At 39.0% G+C, this 21,151-nt stretch overlaps 1 protein-coding gene across 2 annotated transcripts in view; it reads left to right on the forward strand.

Annotated features, from left to right (window-relative positions):
- COL14A1 (collagen type XIV alpha 1 chain) overlaps window positions 1–21,151 on the forward strand; it is a gene marked incomplete at its 3' end in the record, with an annotated part of 1,869,522 nt that overhangs the window by 1,242,880 nt on the left and 605,491 nt on the right. For both annotated transcript variants that reach the window (XM_044066920.1, XM_044066919.1), the window contains 1 exon segment: window positions 18,691–18,800. In XM_044066920.1, coding sequence (XP_043922855.1) covers window positions 18,691–18,800 — 110 coding nt within the window.

Consider the following 21,151-nt stretch of genomic DNA (forward strand, 5'->3'; position numbering starts at 1 on the left):
GATGGGAGCCCTTTTTGCCCCAGCATATGCTTGTTTATTTATGGGGATTTTTGAAAGGGAATATGTTTATTCTAAGGATTTTTTCAGTGGGTGGCCTGTTATTTATTTATTTATTTTTTATATTCATGATTTGATATTTATTTGTAAGTGGAGTGCATCTTAGTCTAAAATGTTTGTGGAAGAATTGAGGAACAATAGATTTGGTTTAACTTTCACATCTTTTTCTCATGTTTCTGCAGTTGACTATTTGGATGTCACCACATTTGGTATAGCTGGTCAGTCTGTGTTTTCTACACTGTTTTGTAAATCTTTTTATCCATTGGATTATTTATATGATTCTAGTTTTCACCCAGAACCTGTTATATCTTCCCTAAATAAAAGTGACTTTCTTAGGGTTAGATGTCAGTATTACAGGGTTCCACCATGTCTTATTCTGGTTTCTTGTGGGGAATGCACCTCTCAACTGTATAGATTTTTGCCTCATATTTTTGGCCCATTTTTCATAAAATTGTTGTTTTCTGGCAATATAATAGCAAATCTTTAAAGACTGAAGTTAGAAAATAGTGGCAGACATTTTAGTTTCAGACTTCATACCCTTCAGAGGTTATGAGGATGGAAGATGAGAAACAGACAGGTAAATAATAACTTGTTATCACAATAGGAGAGAAACAGACAGACAAATATTAACTTGTCACATAGGAGAGTATAGATTGGTGTGTATAGAAAGTAGATCTAGTTAGAGAAAAGAGTGAGTGTGATTAGCCTGGAGCTGTGCAGGAGCACAGCCAATGATTAGTGAAATGCTTTTAGGAGTAGTTTGAATTTGTGACTGTTTGGATTTTGAAGGATGTTTTGTGGTAATAAGTTCCAGGTTAATAAGAATGTGATGCATCTCTTGCGCTACAGCAAATTCATATTATATAAGACTCCATCATCATCACAATCATCATCACTTTCTAAACCACTCTTCTTGGTGAGGATCATGTGTAAGTAAGCTGGACAGAGTAAACCAGACTTCTACAGCAATAGTCTCAAGTGCATTCTGTTGGATCACTAGGCATTCCAGGCAAACTGAGAGATATATAATCCTTCCAAAGTGTTCTGTGTCTGCCATGAAGACTTTCCCAATGATCTGTGCCTGGTGAAACTCACAAGGAAGACAGCCATGAGTCATCCTCACCAAATATCCAAATCTCTTAAAAGTGATACCTCTGAATACAACGAATCAATTGCTGTTCTCAGAGTGCACCCCTGGATTGCTGTACTCTTCATTCTATCAAAGAGAATGAGCCTGGCTACTCTAGAAAGTTCCTCATTTTTTCTGCTTTTATCCATCATCTTATCCTTTTGGTGACTGATAAAGCTTGTAATCAAGATGGGATATAGACTAATGAAACTGGTAGCTTCATCTGTTGATTCTTGGTTCCTAATCATAGTCTGCCACAATGCCTGGTCTTTAGTAATCAATGCTTCCAAAACGTCAACATCACCCCCTTGCAAAAAGATATTATCAACAAACTGAGACTAAAATAATGATTTATCTACAAACTGATGGCCAGTGAAAAAATATGGATTCTCCCATTCAGTTAAAACTAGACCGGTACAACTATTATTTGCACAGGGTGTCTACATCATTATACCTGCCTTCTGTAAAGGTATTTGTTCATGAAATTAAAATCAAGGACTCATCAACAACCCCAAATCAGAAGCAGAAGAAAAATGAAATGTACTGGCAGAATGTACCAGAGAGGGTAATATGTACCCCAGCTTATGTAAGATGCCCTGTAAATGTACCACTTACGTGAAACAAAAAGCATGCATCCTCAACTTGTGTGCAAGAATACTGCTAAAAGTCAAATGTTGAGAGCTTCTTGCCTGAGAGCAGAGTAAAAAGCTTTGCATGTAGTTTCAGATGCAATATCAAATGGTTTACAGGGCGTGGATATCGTTTCACTGAATTACTCAAATTAAGACTGAAGCTTTGTCACAAAGGATGACTAGTTACAAACACTTTTTCAGTGATGATGCAATCTGTGATGTTGGGCAAACAGGCTTAACAGACCCAAAAGTAACAGTGACAATGCTGTCAGTCACAGGAAACCCCACAATGACAGGAATGGTAATCCCCCATACTGTGCAACCTCTAGAGCAGCAGGTGTGGAAGAGACTACCTTTTCACCCTGAGCAGTGGGTGTATAACCACTCAAGAGGCAGGTGACTGGTGTTATTTTGTCCTAGACAGAAAATTGATCTGTGTGTTGGTGTTATTGTCAGACCCTGCACAGATGAATTCTAAGTTTTTGCTTTGGATATGTCTCTACGGGTCTACCTGATAATGCCGACACGCCAAAACACCGACAACGAAATAACCGACACCACAAAACCGAAAGTTCAAAAACATGAAACTTCACATGCCCGACAAACCACAATCCCGACAATCAACAAAACAAATAAGTTTTCCGAGAAACACACACACACCACAAGCACACTAAACACCTTACAAACCTACACTAAACCTTACATGCACAACTATCTATGCACTAACCTTAACCCAAACCCTAACCCTAAGGTCTGTCACTATTGAACACTTACCTTACCCGCACCCTAACCCTAACTCACTTAATCCGCCCCTAACCCTTAAGTCTGTCACTATCGCACACTTACCTTACCCGCACCCTAACCCTAACTCACTTAATCCTCCTGTAACCCTAAAGTCCGTCACTAACGCACACTTGCCTTACTCGCACCCTAACCCTAACTCACTTAACCCGCCCCTAAACCTAAAATCTGTCACTATTGCACACTTACCTGACCCGCACCCTAACCCTAACGTCCGTCACTATCACACACTTGCCTTACCCACACCCTGACCCTAATGTCCGTCCCTACTGCACACTTACCTTAACATGGTGTTCTCAGTGTCGGAATTTTCAACTGTTGGTCTTCTCCTCTGTCGATCTTCCGGTGTCGGTGTTCTCATTGTCAGCGTTTGAAGCTTTCGGTTAAATCAGGTAGACCCATCTCTACAGGTATCATTGTGGCAGAGGTCTCTCCTGTTATTACACAACACATGAAATAATTGAGTGACAGTGCCCACTCTGCAAAGCATCTTGGGGTCTATATTAGATGAGCGACCATTCCGATGTTCGAATCATAGATGGTCGACATCATATGATCAAACATCGGAAAGGTCGAAGGTATAAGTCAACAGCTTTTCACTCACACTCGGACTTGGTATATTTAAGTAAGGGGTTTGTGGTGGGTGCATGGGGCTTGCCCCCCTGCTCAGAGTGGTAAGGTAAGTTTTTTTTTTTTTTTTATTTATTATATAGTCGATGTTTCGAATTTTGCTCATACAAGTTCGCTCATGTGAGGTTCGAATTTTTGAAACTTCGACTATATAATATAGACCCGCATCTCGCACTGTGATGTGCCTACAAATGACAGGTGAGTGCATGCTAGCAATTACTATATGCTTACCTGTGCTGGCAGTAATGTCACTACATAGGCAGTGGCCAGTGTGTGCCCTTTGATGTTAATCTCGGCACAAAAACTGTATACGAGATGCAGTTTGGCTACTAACTTGGCAGGTCTCCATGTGAGATACACATCATTTGTCCACTTCCAGAAACAGTGTCCACTCGTCCTTGTATGATACCCATTCCATCATCATCATCATCTCCATGCAGACATGTAAAGACTGACTTATCATCTTTGATGGTTACAGTGCAAGGTGGCTACCCCTCCATTTGCAGCCTTTTCAGTAGCTTTGTTGTGTTCCCTCTGCACTGCCTGCCTTATTACGTCATTGACTTACTACTAACATTGAGATTTTGTGCAATTCTTCCCACACACTGCATTGATACCATGGACTACTGTGTCCCACACGCAGTCCCAAAGAGGCTGTTGCATGCACCATCTACCAAATAAGCACCTCCTATTCATTCTGAGTGCTTTAACTGGATGTCTTTCTCAGTATGGCTGAACTTGTCTAACCCCAGCTGATCACAAAGTCTGGAAGACATGCATATACCTAGGAAAAGAAAACACCATATTAATAGACAAGAGATGTGGGGGTGCAGTGAGTTAACACTGCCACATAAATGACATCCTGGCTGTTCAGCACATGATAGGTTTGGACAGGGATAGGGAGATAGTGGGGAACCACAGATATGCTGGACATTGAGGTATCCCAGTAGATAGGAAAGGGTACAGACAAAAGATATGGCTGGAGTCCATAATACTCAGAGGTTCAACAGGAGCTGTATGAGACTGGAGCTTTTCTTAACAGCTGACATGTTTGCTCACAGGGGCACATATGTTGCACGGGGTCCATGGATATTTTGCCACTGGGGTAAGATATGAAGATGTTCCCAGCAGTTGTATCCATTGCAGATAAGTACCATGTGAGGGCAAGGCAGGAGCTTTTTAGCACAGTTTTTAGGGTGTGCACAGCTCTGTATAGCAAGCCAACAGAGTCTAGACCAGTAATGCAACCATACATCCAATAATGTTACCATAGACTTGTTCCAATCACTGGCACATAAGTACACAAGTAATGTTGTAAAGCTGAGTGCAGAATGGAGGGCAGGTAGTGGTATTCATGTTTCTGCGGGATTTCATCCCTCAGATACAGTTACAGGCATATGTTGAACACAAACATAGAACTGAATACTAGTGTTACCATACCTGCATTATTGTTAGGAATGGCTTTTCACAGGGTAGAATGCACATAGATATAACAGTGCTGATACACTGCTTACCGCAGTACTATTCACTACTGTGTATCTCCTTTGGGCTCTGTCCTGTAGAATTGCTGCTCCTGTGCTGTCAGCTAGTACTTTAACTTGCACAGATAAGCCTATTGCATTGTTTTGTTGCTGCATATTTTGATATTGATCATGGCAGACTAGCCATAAAAGTTGCTAATATGCACTAGTTTACACCATATATATGCTAATGAGGATATATTCCACCAGTGTCTCTGAAGCTCTATGTTTCACAGAAGTGCATATGAGACATGAGGCTTTCACAAGTTCTGCTCATCACCAGTGTGCTGTGCACACCAAGCCATGCAGGCTGTGCACACGTGCACATTGAATGATGTTCTGACACTAAGGTGCACTAGATACTACTGAAAGTCCCATATAACGCATGATGTCAATCTCCATTTTGTACTGCTGTGTGGCTGTCTTTGCTACTGCCTATGGGGAGTAGCTGCCTAGTTTGTTATGGAGAGCAAAATAATACTGTATGTACAACACAGCCAGTTCATGGAACAGCTGATGGGATATGTTCTACAGGTCCATTCTAGAAGGTGGATGCCTAATACACCCAATGAACAGGCCAACCAGCATCTTCTATACTGATGAAATGTGCTGCTGCAGCCATTAAAATGTCCAGCCATGGGAAACAAAAGTGAGACAAGAATGCCGTTAATGGAATGATAATTTCTAGTGTGTGTCAAACTGCAGTTAAAAATCTGTTTTTCTGACTTTCATTGTTCTGTTTCTAATAGGATTTGTTTCCTCTAACAGATCCCAGGATATGCCAAGTTTTCTGTTCTAGGTTACTGGCTTACATTGCTTATGCTGTTGTTAGCAGCTGTATTGTTGTGGCACTGCTTTGTTTGTAGAAGTACGGCATATGGCAGTGTTCATGGGAGGACTTGAACAGTATATGTGATAGTGTATATTGCTTTCCTAGCTGTGAATATCATGTCTTGCTTTTGCTTCATTGCACAGATACATGGTAGTGTACTATCTTTCTGGTACTGTGGGCAACATTTCAGGTTTCTTCTTGCTTGCTTGCATGCATATATGAAGTTGTAGCTTTGCACTGCAATCTATGCCTCAGTGACACCTGCACATGGAGTGTGATGGTCTGCATATCACTTTTGTATTTCAGCACAGGCAGGCTAAGAAAAGATGCTGCCACCTGCTACAAGAGGCAGGACAGACTTATGATGCAGCAAGGTTAATATCCTCTTTCTGTGCCAGTTATGGGTCCTGATCACTAATGGCATCTTTCCATTTGTGTCTTCCTTGTGCATGTTGCAGTGGTGCAGCTGAGCTTCAAGGGGCTTGTCAGTCATTGCTAACTACCAACCTATCTTAGCCAGGCTGACAGTGCCATGCCAGAGGGGTCCAACCCATCCCAGACAGGTAGCCCACCCAAGTCACTTCCCCTGACTAGAGCTAGGGCATTAGTACAAGGAGGCTAACCATAGGTAATGGCTTGTTGGGTGACAATGCATTAACTCCTGTTGTAATCTGTATCATGGTCAGACTGATGCTTCTTCTGGTTATTTGGCAGCTGGCCTTCTGCCAGTAACTCACAGTGTCCCCAGTATTAGTCTATCCATGTTCGCCCCAGTTTGTAAATACACACCTGCCACTGTTTATCTGTGCTTTTCCTTGTGCTGTGTGCATTTGTATGCTCCCACATCCTATCCTTCCCATACCTTCCTCCCATCTCTTGTCTTTTGCCTCTCCCCCTTCCATTTTGTATTTTTAACTTTACGCACTCTCCAAAGCCAAGAACACAGCATCCATGGGACCTGACAACATCCAAAGCTGCGTTCTACATGAACTACAGAACGAACTGACACCCCACCTAAGTACCATGTTCAATCATAGCCTCACCTCAGGCTTTGTGCCCACTGAATGGTGCACATCAACAGTTATCCCACTCCACAAAGGGGGAGCCACCACAGACCCTGAGAACTACTGCCCCATTAGCCTGATGAGGCTGGTCTGCAAGGCTATGGACCGTATCATCATGGAACTTATAAACAATGACATTGGTAATCTCCAAACTCTGGACCCTACCCAGTTCGGGTTTGTAAAATGCAGATCATGTCTCCTAAACCTGATAGACTTCCTTGAAGCGGTCACCAAAGCCGTAGATGAGGGTAAGCTGGTTCACACAGCCTATCTAGATCTCTCGAAGGCTTTCAACACCATCCTCCACTCTGGAATTATAGATAAACTCACTAAACTAGGTATAAATCCCTATGTCACAAGATGGGTTATCAACTGCTCACTGACAGAACCCACACTGTGAAAGTAGAAGACTCTAAATCCAACTTCAGGCCAGTGACAAGTGGAGTACCACGGGGCTCAGTCCTAGGTCCTCTCCTGTTTGGTATCTACTTCTCTGAAGTACAGGCTAACACAGAAGGTCTTTGGCTAACAAAGTTCACAGATGACTGCAAACTAGGAGCCATAATCAAAACTCCTAATGATGTGGACATCCTACAAAAGTGCCTCACTGAGACAGATGCCTGGTGTCAAAACCATGGCCTCAAGCTCAATCTCAAAAAGTGCATTGTCATCCCTTTTGGTAAAAATTCTGTACCCATGAACTACCACATAGGCAGTAGTCTACTTAACACCGAAAGTATGATAAGAGACCTTGGGACACAGGTGGACAGTAGTCTCTCCTTTGATAACCACATCGCCACAGTAGTCAGGAAATCCTTTTACATGGCACACCTCATCACAAAAGGTTTTTCATCCAGGAAAAAAGAGGTAATTGTTCCCCTCTACTCATCACTCATTAGACCCATTATAGAGTACAATGCCCCTTTTTGTATGTACCTCACAAGACATCTACAACAACTGGAAAGGCCACAGAAATACCTCACAAAGAGGATTACCAGCCTCAAACAGATGCCCTACGCAGACCGTCTCAAAAAACTCCAGCTTTACTCTGTCGCATATCGCCTACTCAGAGGCGATATCTGCCTAACATACAAAGCTATGTCAAACCCAGAGCTGTTGGACATGCTCCACTTAAAGAAATCCCCATCCCTCTGAGCTACACGCTCTAGGGACCTAAACCTTGTCACCACAATAAACAGAACATGCAGGAGGGATAAATTCCTGTCCCAGAGACTTCCCATACTCTGGAGCAAACTACCTATCTATATCAAACAAAGCTCCTCATTAGCACTCTTCAAGAAAAATCTTGATGATTGGATGGGAGATAGGAAATTCACCCCGGGGATCACTTCTGTGGCTCTCCTTGACAGGGGCACAGGAAAATAATTTTCTTGGGTGGCAAAAGCCAGGGTACCATTTGACTAGGCTTATATAGGCCCTAGGGCCAATAGTCTAGTACCTACCTATGAACCTATGAACCTACATAAACTGTGAATCTTTCCCCACAATAAAAGTGTCCATCCTTCCCCGAGCCATGCTTTACCTTACTGAGTTCATGATGTGAATTCCTCTAGAAGATCTAGACACTATACCACCTTTCCTACTTTCCTGTGTTCATAGAAACAATAAGGTGTCCAGCTTGCTGGCACCCATTTATTGCTCTTTCACATCTGATGTATATTTTTCTTTGAAGCTTATAGTGACACTGCTAACCACTGTTCGCTTTATCTACTGTTATTCTTACACTCATTCTCATGAGGATCGCTCAATGAGGCATGAGACAGCGACTTCACCCTTCTTGGTTTGCTCTGAGCTACATTGCTTTCCCTTCTGCCTTGTGTACTTCCTTAACGTTCAGCTATCTATCTTCTTATACAATATGTTCATGTTTAGTTATTCATGTCCATTTTGCACTGCAGTGTATTTTGTCTATGAAGCTCAAGTCACCAGCCATCATGAAACTCTGTATGACTCCGTGTCAGTTCATTAAAGATGATGTGATAAGAAAGAGTCACTGCACATGGGGATTTTCATTCCCACTGTGTTGTAGTGAACTGTAAGTTGCTTACTTAAGTTGCAGGGGTACAGGTGCAAGGTCCGTAATATGGAGATGTGGGCTTCAATGTTTATTATAGTCTTAATTTTTGTCTAAAACTACAGTCATCCAGTATAAGGAGTAAATCATTTTTAACAGGGTGAGTTGAACTGACATGTTAGCTTCCTATGGGCACCTGAAAAGTCATGCAGAAAAACTGTGTATTACAAAAGGAACCCATCAAACTCCCTCTTTATTTCTATAGAAACTATGCCTATTAAGATGGATTTTTGCTAGCTTAATTGGATCTCTGAAACTTAGTAAACATCACTGCTGTATTATGGAAACAAGGAAGGAATCTGCAGGTAATCTACAAGGATATGTCAAGAAATTGTAGTGTTTTAACTAATGGTTCAATTCAGCCGCATTCCCTATTGTCTGTTACTACCAGAATTGATTTTAAACAGCATTATAACCCTGGAAGGCATGTTGTTGCTGCTGTAATAGCTGGATCTATCAGCTTTAATTTACTTTGCAATTTATTTTTAGCATTTCTGATAAAGCATTTTGTTTGTAGATATGCAATCTGTTCTACATCAAGAAATAACCAGGGGTGTGTTTTTTATCATTTTGTATTTATTTTCAATTATAAAGTTTACACTTGTTTATGAGAAACCTTAAACTTGCAAGGAAATAAACTGTACATTCCCCAATGCTGCATTTATTAATCCTGACAAAAACAGTGGAATGCATTGCATAACCTTGTGCATGTTTGTGTCCAACGTAAATTGATCCCTTGGTTGCATTTTGTAAACAATTACAGGATCGCACGGCTATTGAAGACAATGGTAGTTGGTAAGAAGCAGTATTTCAAAGACATTTTTAATTGTATCCCTTACCTTGATGCCATACATAATACATATCATTTACACATTCATTCAGGAAGTGTTATGTTTTGGATATGGAAGCAGCAAAGCTCATGTCACTCTATATTTTTTGATAAGACCAATTTAAAAATGTTTTAGCAGCGTCATTTTATGTTGGATTATTCTTCTAAAAATACTTATAAAAATATGTTTTACTCTAAAATACTCTGTTTAACTGATCAACTAGATTTATCTCATTTTATTTTTTTAAGCTAAGCTTTCTGTCAGTTGTAATACTTATGAAAAGGCAATGTCTGTACAAGTTGTAATGTAGTCATTGTTTAGACTTGTGTATCAGAGGCCTCTGCTGCTAAACATAAACAGAAGGTTGTAGGTCTTGGTCAGGAAGATAATTATTCAAATGCAGAGTTAATCTACTGTGTTCGAGTCTTGTTAATAGCGAATGCATTTCTTTGTTTCAACAAAATCAGTTATATATTCGAAAGAATGGGAAATGGGTAATGTTGCAGTTGTCAGTGTTTTTATTCAGATTTCAGAAAACAGAATGTGTGTGGTGTGCAAACTGTATTCAAAATGAAATGTATTCTGAATGATGTTGCGTATGGCATGGTGCATGTATACGGCAGAGGCGAAGATGTGTTTCCTTGTAGAGTAAATGATATGTCTGTGTTGGACCTATGAAACTCAGAAGAGTCACAGTGCTATTTTTCTGTGGCACGTGTTACATTAGTAAGTAAGGAGATGAAGGGGAGTTGCTTCCACATGGAGTAATGTGTATGAGTGTGTTTGTGTGTGCATGTGCACACAAGTGTGCATGAGCGTGTGTCTATGTGTGCATGCATGCCTGTGTGCACGAGAGCTTATGTCTGTGTGTGTGTGTGTGTGTGTGTGTGTGTGTGTGTGTGTGTGTGTGTGTGTGTGTGTGTGTGTGTGTGTGTGTGTGTGTGTGTGTGAGTCGGTGTATGGTGGTTTTTGGTGTGTGTCTGCATGCTTAGTATGCTTTGCGCTGTTTATGCTTTCAAACTTTTGTTCTTTTGGTAGAGTTTATTTCAGAGTCTCAGTTTTGGTAAAACTGAAAACATGGAAAACAACTCATGGCATTTGGGAGCTTGTCCTACATCCAGAAAGGAGAGCTAATCCAACTTTATTTTCTTCATTGTAGTATAGTCATACAGTTTTTCTTCCAAGTCTTACAACATCAGTATAAGCTTGTTGGCCTGGTAATAAACAAATGTAGGACTGAATTAAATAAGAAGAAAATTGCATATATTCATTTTAAACAGAGTTGAAAAGTTGAGCAAAACAATACTTGCCTGAAGGTTTTTGCAAATTTAGAGAGGTCTATTGGGCATAAATGTTTTGAAATTGCATTTGGCCTTATCTGTCATTTTCTTGCACTTCGTAGCCCTTTGACCTCTTTTATAATCCCCCATGCTAAAATGAATTCTGTTTTGTGTTAAATTATACCTTCCTTCCTTTACTAAGTCTTTTTCAGAACTACATAGATGTAAGTCTAGACAGCTTTCATACTACCAAGTCTCAGTTTTGCACATTTATTTGCTACTCACCCCCTTATGCCCATATGGACCATAGCCAAAATGCATGGAGGTCAGCTGTTGATGAATATTCCCACACGTAGCGTCAGCATGTCTCATATAACCCAGTCCAGTCCTAGCTACCAGTGAAACAATATCCACCTCTAATAAGACTACTCCCTAGTCCTTCACTCAGAAAATGTGGCTTTATTTTTTGGTTAATTTCCATCAGACATTCTCAACTCTGAGACCCATGTTATGGGCCTTTGGTTGTGGGCTGCTTCAAATAATTGCTTTAAATTATTACTTATATATATGTATTACTTTGTTATGTGTGCTGGTGACAGTTCTTGTCATGTTTGTTTTCTACCTTATCAATGTCACATCAGTGTCTGATTTCCTTGTATGATAATGACTGTAAAACAGGTTCCATTTTCTCAGCACACAATGACATAACTCAACCCTCTGGTGCAGAGGGATGAAGCCTTGGCTGTGACCTTGATCACCCATGTTCAATTAATGGTAGAGGTGAGGGAAGGAATTGCTGGATCTCCCATCATTAGAGGGAGAGAGGTGACTCTTTTTACCAGATAGGAGACCCTTAGAGGTTTCATGCCTAGAGAATGAGCCTAGTGAGTATATGCTGCCCAGTGGTGCACAGAGAAGAGAAGAGATGTGTTGACATGGATTCACTTCAGAATCTCGAAATTCCAAAACATCGAATGTCATATGATCGAGACCATAAATCCAAAATAAAAAAGAAAACAGCTATTTAAATGTTTCTGCAGGGGGGCAAGCCCCCCTGCACCCCTGCTACTTAAATATACCAACTCCGAGATCGCAGTACAGTGAAGAAATGGGAAATCTCCCGTTTCACACTGTATGCAGATCTCCATTCGGAATTTTGAAGTTCTAAAACTTTGATCATATGGCCTTGACCATATGAATTTCAAGGTTTTAGGATTCTGAGATTCTGAAGGGAACCCCGTTGACACACATTTACACATGTAAAACAAAAATCTACGGCTGACAGAAGACAAAGTGAGAAAGAAATAATACTGGACAACTCAAATGAAGGACAGTGGGGTGAAAAGTCATAGCAGCTTCTCTTTTAAAGAAAATACTATATAATTTAAAGCCAAAGCTATGAAGCTGGTGTGGATAACTCAATCACATCTATAGTGCCAGTCACACTACTTGTTGTTTCATGCTTGCAGTACTAATTGTGTGAGCTGCCTTATCGCATTCAAGCTTAAAGCACTTGAAAGACATACTAAACACAGGTACTTTCTTTCAGTATAACTTAATGAAAGTACTGAATTTGCTGCATTTAGTGCTACCATTAAACTGTTTAAAAGTGAAAAAAATATATATGTTTGCTGAACACAAAATGTGAAAAGCTGCTTTACTTGTTCAGTTAAAAAGATGTTTCTCACATTTAAGCTTTCTTTGACCCTGAGCTGTCTCCAGTCAGAAATGTGGTATTTTATTAACAGACTGCCAGAATGGCCTAGAATTTGTTTTGCAAGTCCTACTCGAGAATACAGCTCTTCATTCTATCCATATACACTGAGTTAAATAAATCTACTAGATATATGTAGAGGAAATTTCCTAAACAATACTAGTAAGAGGTTACCTTCAGTACTCAAACTACTGGTGTTCAGCTTGTATAGTGTTAATTACTGATTTTTAGGGCAAAATTTGTGTTCTGCAGAAAGTCTCAAGAGATAAATACTAAAACAATACTGAGTCTAGAATTTTATAAAAGTAATAAAACTCATAGACACAACATTACAATATAATGTAACACTACCAATGAGCAAGATGAAATATTACATAAGTTATATCTAAATTAAAGAGTAAATGTCCTCTAGAGATAAAGACATCAAAGATCCTCCAACAATTCCAGACTAGGGTGAAAGAGTGGATAGGAGGTAGTGAATTTATTTATTGTTCATTGAAGGTCTAAGTCTGACAGTAAAGGATCACTTGGAATTGTAAACTTGCTATGAATTTAGAATATATTTGCACTGGCCAGAAGCATTTACCCACTAGTGATAGACTTTAAAATTGATGAATGACTTTCTGTATTAAAAGTATACTGAAATGTACAGCCTTTCAAAATAAAGAATTTTATTATGAAATCCGGATGTCTTCTGACTTCATAAAATTAGTTTATCTGCTTTAGGAAAAATTCACAAATATAAAGCTAGGTTTTAAAACCATGTCCAGCATTTAAGGTGATATTTTATCATAGCTGTACAAACTAATTAAAAACTAAAAAACCTCTAAAGAAAAAAATAGACATTTTAACTATTTGCCAGCTATGCTACTGTCAATATATTAATTTATATATATATATATATATATATATATATATATATATATATATATATATATATATATATATATATAAAGTGGGAATACATTCAAATGTTATGCCATTGTAAATAATAAGAAAAAAATGAGCTTCTGAAATAAAGAAATATAATTAGATAAATATATCATATGATCATGTACTTAAGGAAAACAGTCGTTCTGGTTCTAATCCATACTGCCAACAAAGAAGTATATTCCATCAGTTGGAACAGATAATAACTAAAAGCCTTCACTGGGGTTAGAAAGTGATTTGAAAGCCAGTAATAACTAAAACTATGTAATTATTGTTCCTGTCATAATAAGACACCATTTATTTGCATAAATATGTTATATTACATAGCTGCATTCCCATTTTTGTTTACAAATGTTTTGTTGCTGGCAGCAGAAGGACATATCTTCAAATCAGACACGTGCAGTTCCTCCAGATTGTTATTCAGACTCCGCCCCTTGTTACAACAGTGGCCTTTGGTACAGTTTGTTAGCAGAATGGTACTGGAATTCAGCAGGGCTTCAGATGTATTGAAAAGTAAATAATCCCTTTTAGCAGTCTGTACATTTTTTATATGAAAGAAAGCAGGTCCTCCTTTGGTTGTTGCCTGTTAATCTTTTACAAGTTTAAAAGCTTGAAAATATTTCCATTAAAAGCTAGTGTCTGTACTGATTTGGACTACACTATAATATGTCCTTAATATGCTGTCCTGTGATAAAAAAGGGCAGTTCAAATGTACAAACAGGAGTATGTATGTAATAAGGACATTTTCTTTCTTGACTGTTAATAGGACAACAGACTATATCATATGATGGGACTTGGATATGATGCTTTGTCCAGTTCTGTTGTGAAAATGTTAATACCCTGCCTTTAAGCAAACACGTGTGTGTGTGTGTGTGTGTGTGTGTGTGTGTGTGTGTGTGTGTGTGTATTTGCTTTTGTGGCTCTGTACAAAAAGGCTTAATGAGATATACCAGATCAACAAACTAAATAAGTGAATCAACAGCTGCTCTGTTCTTTTCATTTCTAGTACATAGTATTTATTGTCTACTATTGACTCTTTGGCATGACAACTGATTAAATCATATAATGTGAGTTACATTTGATTTTTACTCAGTTCTGCAGTCATAAAATATTGCTTCTACCCCACTTTTTTTTTAAACAAAAAAATCATGTGTTATATGACTCAGAATAAAAGAAACAGTTTAATCAAAGAAGCCATTTTTTCATTTTAATATCATGAATTATTTTTTCTTATTTTGCTTACAGCTTCAATTCATTTATTTTGCATATGTGTTTTGGGAAAGATTTTATGAGCTCGTTAACACATTCTGAGGTGTTGATTAGTCCTAATAAGGTGCTGTTATTGGAACATAACACATACCTTGTCATGTGCTAATGCTTGCATGGTGCCTCAGATTCTCTAATACATTTGCCAATAATAATCATGCTTTTGAACACAGTTTAGATGGAAAAGCTATTCCTTTCATATATACGAGAAGTTGTCCTTCCATTTGTTTAACATTATCAGTTGCCTTTAATGTTCTCCAGGTCCTTTATATGTACTGGCTATCCCTTGAGAAAATAGGTCCATAGGTTTATACTAGGTTAACAACCACAAGGGTCTTTACAAGCCTAACCGTGCAACACAACCCAGTTTTGACCCCAAGTTGCTTTGATGCCTAAATGGCAGGGTATGTTATTAAGGAGGTAGCTAAGGGTTGTGTAGGGTGGTATGTTAGTCGGGCATTAATTTACTTACTGTTGGCCTTTGTTCATTAAAGACATGGAGGCCAGACTAGGGATAAAATTGTGATTTCCCATCCAATGATCAAGTTTTTTTTTTGAATATGGTCAGGGATGAACTCTGCTTCATGTAGATGGGGAGTGTATTCCATAACACGGGGATCCTTTGAGACACATATCGCTTTCTTTAGCATGTTCTATTTCTGTCGCAGGCAAATTTCAGGTCATTGTCATCACAATAAACAAAACATGCTGGAGAACCTATGAACCTATTGGATCTAGTGTTTCTGGTGCTCTTTGTTTTGCAGATGTGCAAAAGATCCATCAGAGCTTCATCTGAGGATGCCTTATATGCTAGGCATAGATCGCCTCTCAGTAACCTGTAGGAGACTCACTACAGAGGTAGGGCCTAGGTGTAAGACAGGTTATTCATACCCTGGATTCTCCTTGTGAGGAGCCTGAGACAGCATTCCAGCTGCTTCAAGTGTCTGGTTAGGTACATGCCAAAGAGGACACTGTACTCTGTGATGGGTTTGACAGGACTGAGCAGAGTGGTGCTATAACTTCCTTGGACCTGGATGCCATATCCTTGCTTACTAGTTGGGTGACATATAATAATTTTCTTCCTGTCTTGGCTACATGTTGGTAGAAGGCCAGATTACTGTCTACATATGTTTCCAGAACCCTAACTATAAGGCCAACTCTTAGGGGTGTTTATCAATGGAGTAATTAGCTTGAGTGGATGATTTCCCAAAGGGCACTATAATGCATTTCTTCTTGGTGAGTTTCAATCCATGGCTTTGGCACCAGTCATTTGTTTGTGTAAGACCCTCTTGTAGCATGTTGGTGTTGTGGGGGAAATCTATGATAATGCCTAATTTACAGTAATGTATGAACTTAGTGAGCCAGAGGCCTTTGACATTATCTTTGTCTTCTGAGAAGTAGATGATAAAAAGAAGTGGGCCCAACACAGAGCCTTGTGTACTCCACTGGTGACCAGTCTCCTGGTAGATGAGGTCTCACTGATCCTGATTTCTTGGGTCCTATCTGTGAGCTAGACAGCAATCCAGCAAGCTATATAGGGATTTATGTCTAGTCCTGAGAGTTTGTCAATACTACTTGAGTGGCTATACTATCAAATGCCATGGCCAGGTCAAGGTAGGCAGTATGCATCATTTTTCCCTCAACCACAGCCTCGGTGACCCTGTTGAAGAAGTCTACCAGGTTTAGTAGGTAATGCCTTCCCTTAACAAAACCAAACTGGGATGGCTCCAGTATCTGTGGGTTGCCAATGTCCTTGCTGATCATTTTCATGATAGCTTGTGCTCTGGCTTTGCATATTAGACTGGTCAGACTGATGGGACTGTAGTTCCTGGGGTTGGTTGATGGTCCACCCATATGAAGATGGATGACTGTTGCTGCCCTTCATTCACCTGACATGTAACCTATTTTGAGGCTGTAGCTGAAGAGTGCCTAAAGTGGTCCTGCTAGGTCATGTTTTAGGCTGTTTAGGAGACAACCAGGGAAAATGTCATGGTCCACTAAAACACTCTTTTTGGCCTTAGCGAGCACCATCAGAACCTACTCCCTGTTGATAGATGGGAAGATATGCTAGAAGGGATTTCATTAGGAGGGAGTAGAGGAGGTGAAGTTAAAGAGCTAAATTTATCAGCCAGTAGATTCGTTATGTCACCCTGGTCAGTGCAGGCTGTACCATTTACCATCAGTTCCGCACACTGCTAAGTGTTACCTTTAAGGTCCTGACTTAGCTGAATAAGACCACATGATTGTCCTTAACCTGTCAGGCAATCTTGAACTCATACTTGTCCTTGATAGACTTTATTAGATGTCTTAGTTTGTTGTTTAGTTGAATCAGAGAACTCTTGTCTCAATGAGAGTTGCTGTTTCTGATTTTTGTCATGACTTTTTTTCTTTTGTTACATACCCTGGTAAGGTCTGAATATAAACAGCCTGATGTTCTTGGGTGATGTTGTACCCATTTATACTGCCCAGTCCTTAATGACCCATTACATGTTAGTATACTGAAGGATTTATGCATCAATTATACTTACACAGTAGGAGTATACTTATGAAAAAGAAATGTGTGTGTTGTTGTATTTCACTTGTCTTTCAAAATGCAATGCATAACCTTGACTTATGGCTTTCAGGAAATTTTCTTTACTTTTTCTTAGGGATTCTTAACTGTTGATTGGTTGTGATAACCACTGTAGGCAGATGATATTCATTTACAAAATAATATAACACATTGTCCGTTTCATTCACACAGAATGGCTGTGGCCCCTTCTGTCCATTTCATGCTCCATGTCCTCCAGTCTCTCCACCCTTCTTGATTTCCCCTCTGCCCACCAATACCAGTTCAGTCTGTTGTTCCCCTCCATCATATCATGCCATCCTTTGCTCTCCCTTTGTATTCTGCATGCATGTTGCTGTTATCCTGCTCTTCCTGTGCTCTTTCACAGTCGTAGAGATGAATATGCCCAGCACACTAAATTGGCCACCTTTTGGAAGTTTATTCCAACACAGAGTTTCACTGATGACCTGCCACCTTGTTCACCAATGACCAAGTCCACCAAAATCAGAGGTGTCAACCAAATCCACTATGTCACATGCATACCCAGTCTTCTCTGCTGCTGGTACTCATTTACAACTTTAAAGCACATTGATTGGACTCTGACTTACTAATTGCATGTCAGGAAACTTGGTTGGCCACTTGGCCAACTTCATAGCCATTCAAAAATTATATACAAGTCCCTGGTGCAATTTTGTGTCAGTAAGTGAGGTATGTTAATTACTTAGGCATTGTATTTATTTATGGTACCCGGGTAAAACCCACTCAGCCAAAGTCTTCTTTACAGGTAAGGCTCGGTGAGAAAAGTTTCTATGTATACACCTAAGGACAGACTTTTTTAAAGTAAAAAATCACCTAAAGAAGCATGCATTTGGGTGGCTGGAAGAAACCAAGGTGCTCAGACTAAGCCCAGTGAATACTATGAGAACTAGTAGAATCTATCCAGACAACATAGATATCAGCACCAAACATCAGAGCCTAAGGGCAGCAGTACTAATTACCACACCACGGTGTTATGTATATACCCTTGTTAGCCCCTATGCATTGAATGTTTGTGTATACTGAATTGCATAAATACGAAGTAATATGAGAGCTTGAATCTTACCTGTTCAAAGCAGCTGTGGCATTTTACTGGAACTTATGAGCATAACATTATAATTACTTTTTCTATTGAATTCTGTAATTGGAAAGGGAAGATTGTTTTTTTGTTTGTTTAAAGTAAAATTAAGGCCAACATTCAGATACTGGCACCAAGTTATCAGACTGTTATTTCTTCAGTAGTCATGGGTGTGAATCTAATGCTGCTCATATTCTTAAAAGTAAGACATACGTTCCTCTAAACTTTTCTATTATTTTGTGTTCCAGATGGTGGCAAAACTCTCACATTCTTTAACTACGACTATAAAGGAGATTTCCAGACTGTCACGTTTGAAGAACCTGAAATGAAGGCACTTTTTCATGGAAGCTTCCATAAGGTCAGTTGACTTGACTATCTTTCATGACTACATCAAGAAGTATCAGAAGTGTCTGTGTGATGATGTTTTTGAATAAAATCCAAAAGCTGCATTGCAATATGTTAAAATTCACAGCTATTATAGACATGAGTAATGCCTTTAGAATCAGTCAGAAAACTGTCTATCAATGGAGTACACTGAAATACGATACATATATATATATATATATATATATATATATATATATATATATATATATATATATATATATACACACACACACACACAGACATGAAAAGTATATCGCAATGAAAGATGTCAGAGACAGAGGCTGAAAAACTAACGTAGTACCATATAATATGCTTCAGTAAAAGTATTGTTCTACTATGTATGTGTGTGTGTGTGTGTGTGTGTGTGTGTGTGTGTGTGTGTGTGTGTGTGTGTGTGTGTGTGTGTGTGTGTGTGTGTGTGTGTCTCTGTGTCTGTGTATGTGTGTCTACCTCTGTATCTGTCTGTCCATCCATATTGTGTATTAGTATTAAAAGGCACTAGTAATTAGATTCAGTCTTGTCACTATCTCTGTTGATAGGACAGCTCTACACAAATCCTGTTTTTTCGCATTAGTTAAGCTTTCTACAACCTTCACCATCCTCAAAAGATCCATTTATAAAGTAAAAATGACATAAGTAGCAGAGATGCTGCCAAAGATAAAAAAGTTATCTCCACCTGCTCCACAAATATTTGTAGTAAACTGATGCAAAAAATAAGTTTAGTTTTTCATGGCTGCTGCTAAAATAGTATGTTAATTTTAGTTTGTATGGCACAACACTGTATATTGCCAGAGAAATTATACTGATTACTAGTTTATAAAATAAGGTACACTTCTGGAAGCAATTCAACATTTTTAATGCAGAAGTGAACGTGTATATGATGATGATATTCACTAAAATCTGAAATCTACATGCATGTTGTTGAAATTCACAGCTAAGATGGTCATAGGTATTGTAGATGTCAAAGTGATGATTTATTATTATTTAGCCTGTGCTACTGGAAAGTATGGTGCCAAAGGAGCAGTTTAAATGAAACTGGAAATACTAAATTGGTTCAACAAGAATAAAATGCATGTGTACATAATTTACATGAGATAGAGGTCTGAGAGAGAGAGCAGCCTGTGTCCTGTATGCAATGGATAAATGGCAGGCTGCTCTTGTTATCTCTGGCTATCTGCCAAATCGGAATGGTCTTGAAAGAATTGGTTCACCTATCAATTCTGGAATTTGTGACTGGGTGATCTTAACACATTTTGATGCACTATGTCTTGGTTTATAAAAGAGGAGACTTTGACTCAGCTGTGGCAACCAGGTACATTTTGTAGGATTAGAGGGCAAAGAAATTTGATTTACAAAGACTTTTCTCTCCAAACAACAGAACAAGATCAGTTTCTTATGGTTATGTGTCAACTGAAACATTTGAAGTTCAAGTTAAGGGATCTAGCAATGTTAAAGAATATACCGCCTGGGTGTGTGTAATGCTAGTGTTACCGCAGTTGGTGGTTTTTGGTTTGGTCCCGAGGCGAGGCCGAGGATAAACAAACGTAAAAGCATTACAGCATTACCCACACTCCAGAAGTGGTTATAATGACATTATTAATGAAAGAAATTAAGAAAAGAAATAATTACTTTCTATAATATTATACTTACTAATGGCTCTTTGCTGTCTGCGGTTCTGGCGTAGGTCCGGTATGTCTGCTGTCCTGGCCCCTGCGGTACGCGCCAGCTCTGGCAAAAAAAACAGCGAGAAGAAGCTCCTCGCTTTTTTTTATGGTTCGCTATGTTAAATGCTTAACAACATGATGAGACAGCGTTAAAATAAACATAAGATATCTCCGTTTTTTATTTTTAAAACGTCTAAAAACCCTTAATATAATAAACCCATTTAAAAAAGCAAAGAAAGATTAAAATTAGCGAAGATTACTTTTTTTATTACAAGCTATGTTAAAGGGTTTAACATAAACGGACAACAGCTTTAAAACAGGATCTCCGTTTTTTTTTTTTACCTGTTGTTTAGTTAAACTCTTTTTTATTGCGAGGACAGTTTTAGCTTTCGAGAAACCGGAAAAAGTCCGACGGGCCTTTTATTTTTAAATATTGAGATATTTAGCACGGCACGGATTCTGGCCTGGCAGCTGAGCATTGTATAATAAATAATATTTCCCCATTCTAATGAGACTGTGACTGCAAATCAGATAATGCCAGTTTTGACCATTATGACTCTGAAAAGAAGGTTGGTGATAAGGTACAAGATATTGAGAAAGAGAGAACTAAAAATAGAGTGTTAGCACACTATAAGTAATTATTGTATTCACACCAGTG

This window comes from Protopterus annectens, chromosome 3.part1 (assembly GCF_019279795.1).
Source record: "Protopterus annectens isolate FY-2018-M chromosome 3.part1, PAN1.0, whole genome shotgun sequence".
NCBI classification, from domain to species: domain Eukaryota; kingdom Metazoa; phylum Chordata; order Ceratodontiformes; family Protopteridae; genus Protopterus; species Protopterus annectens.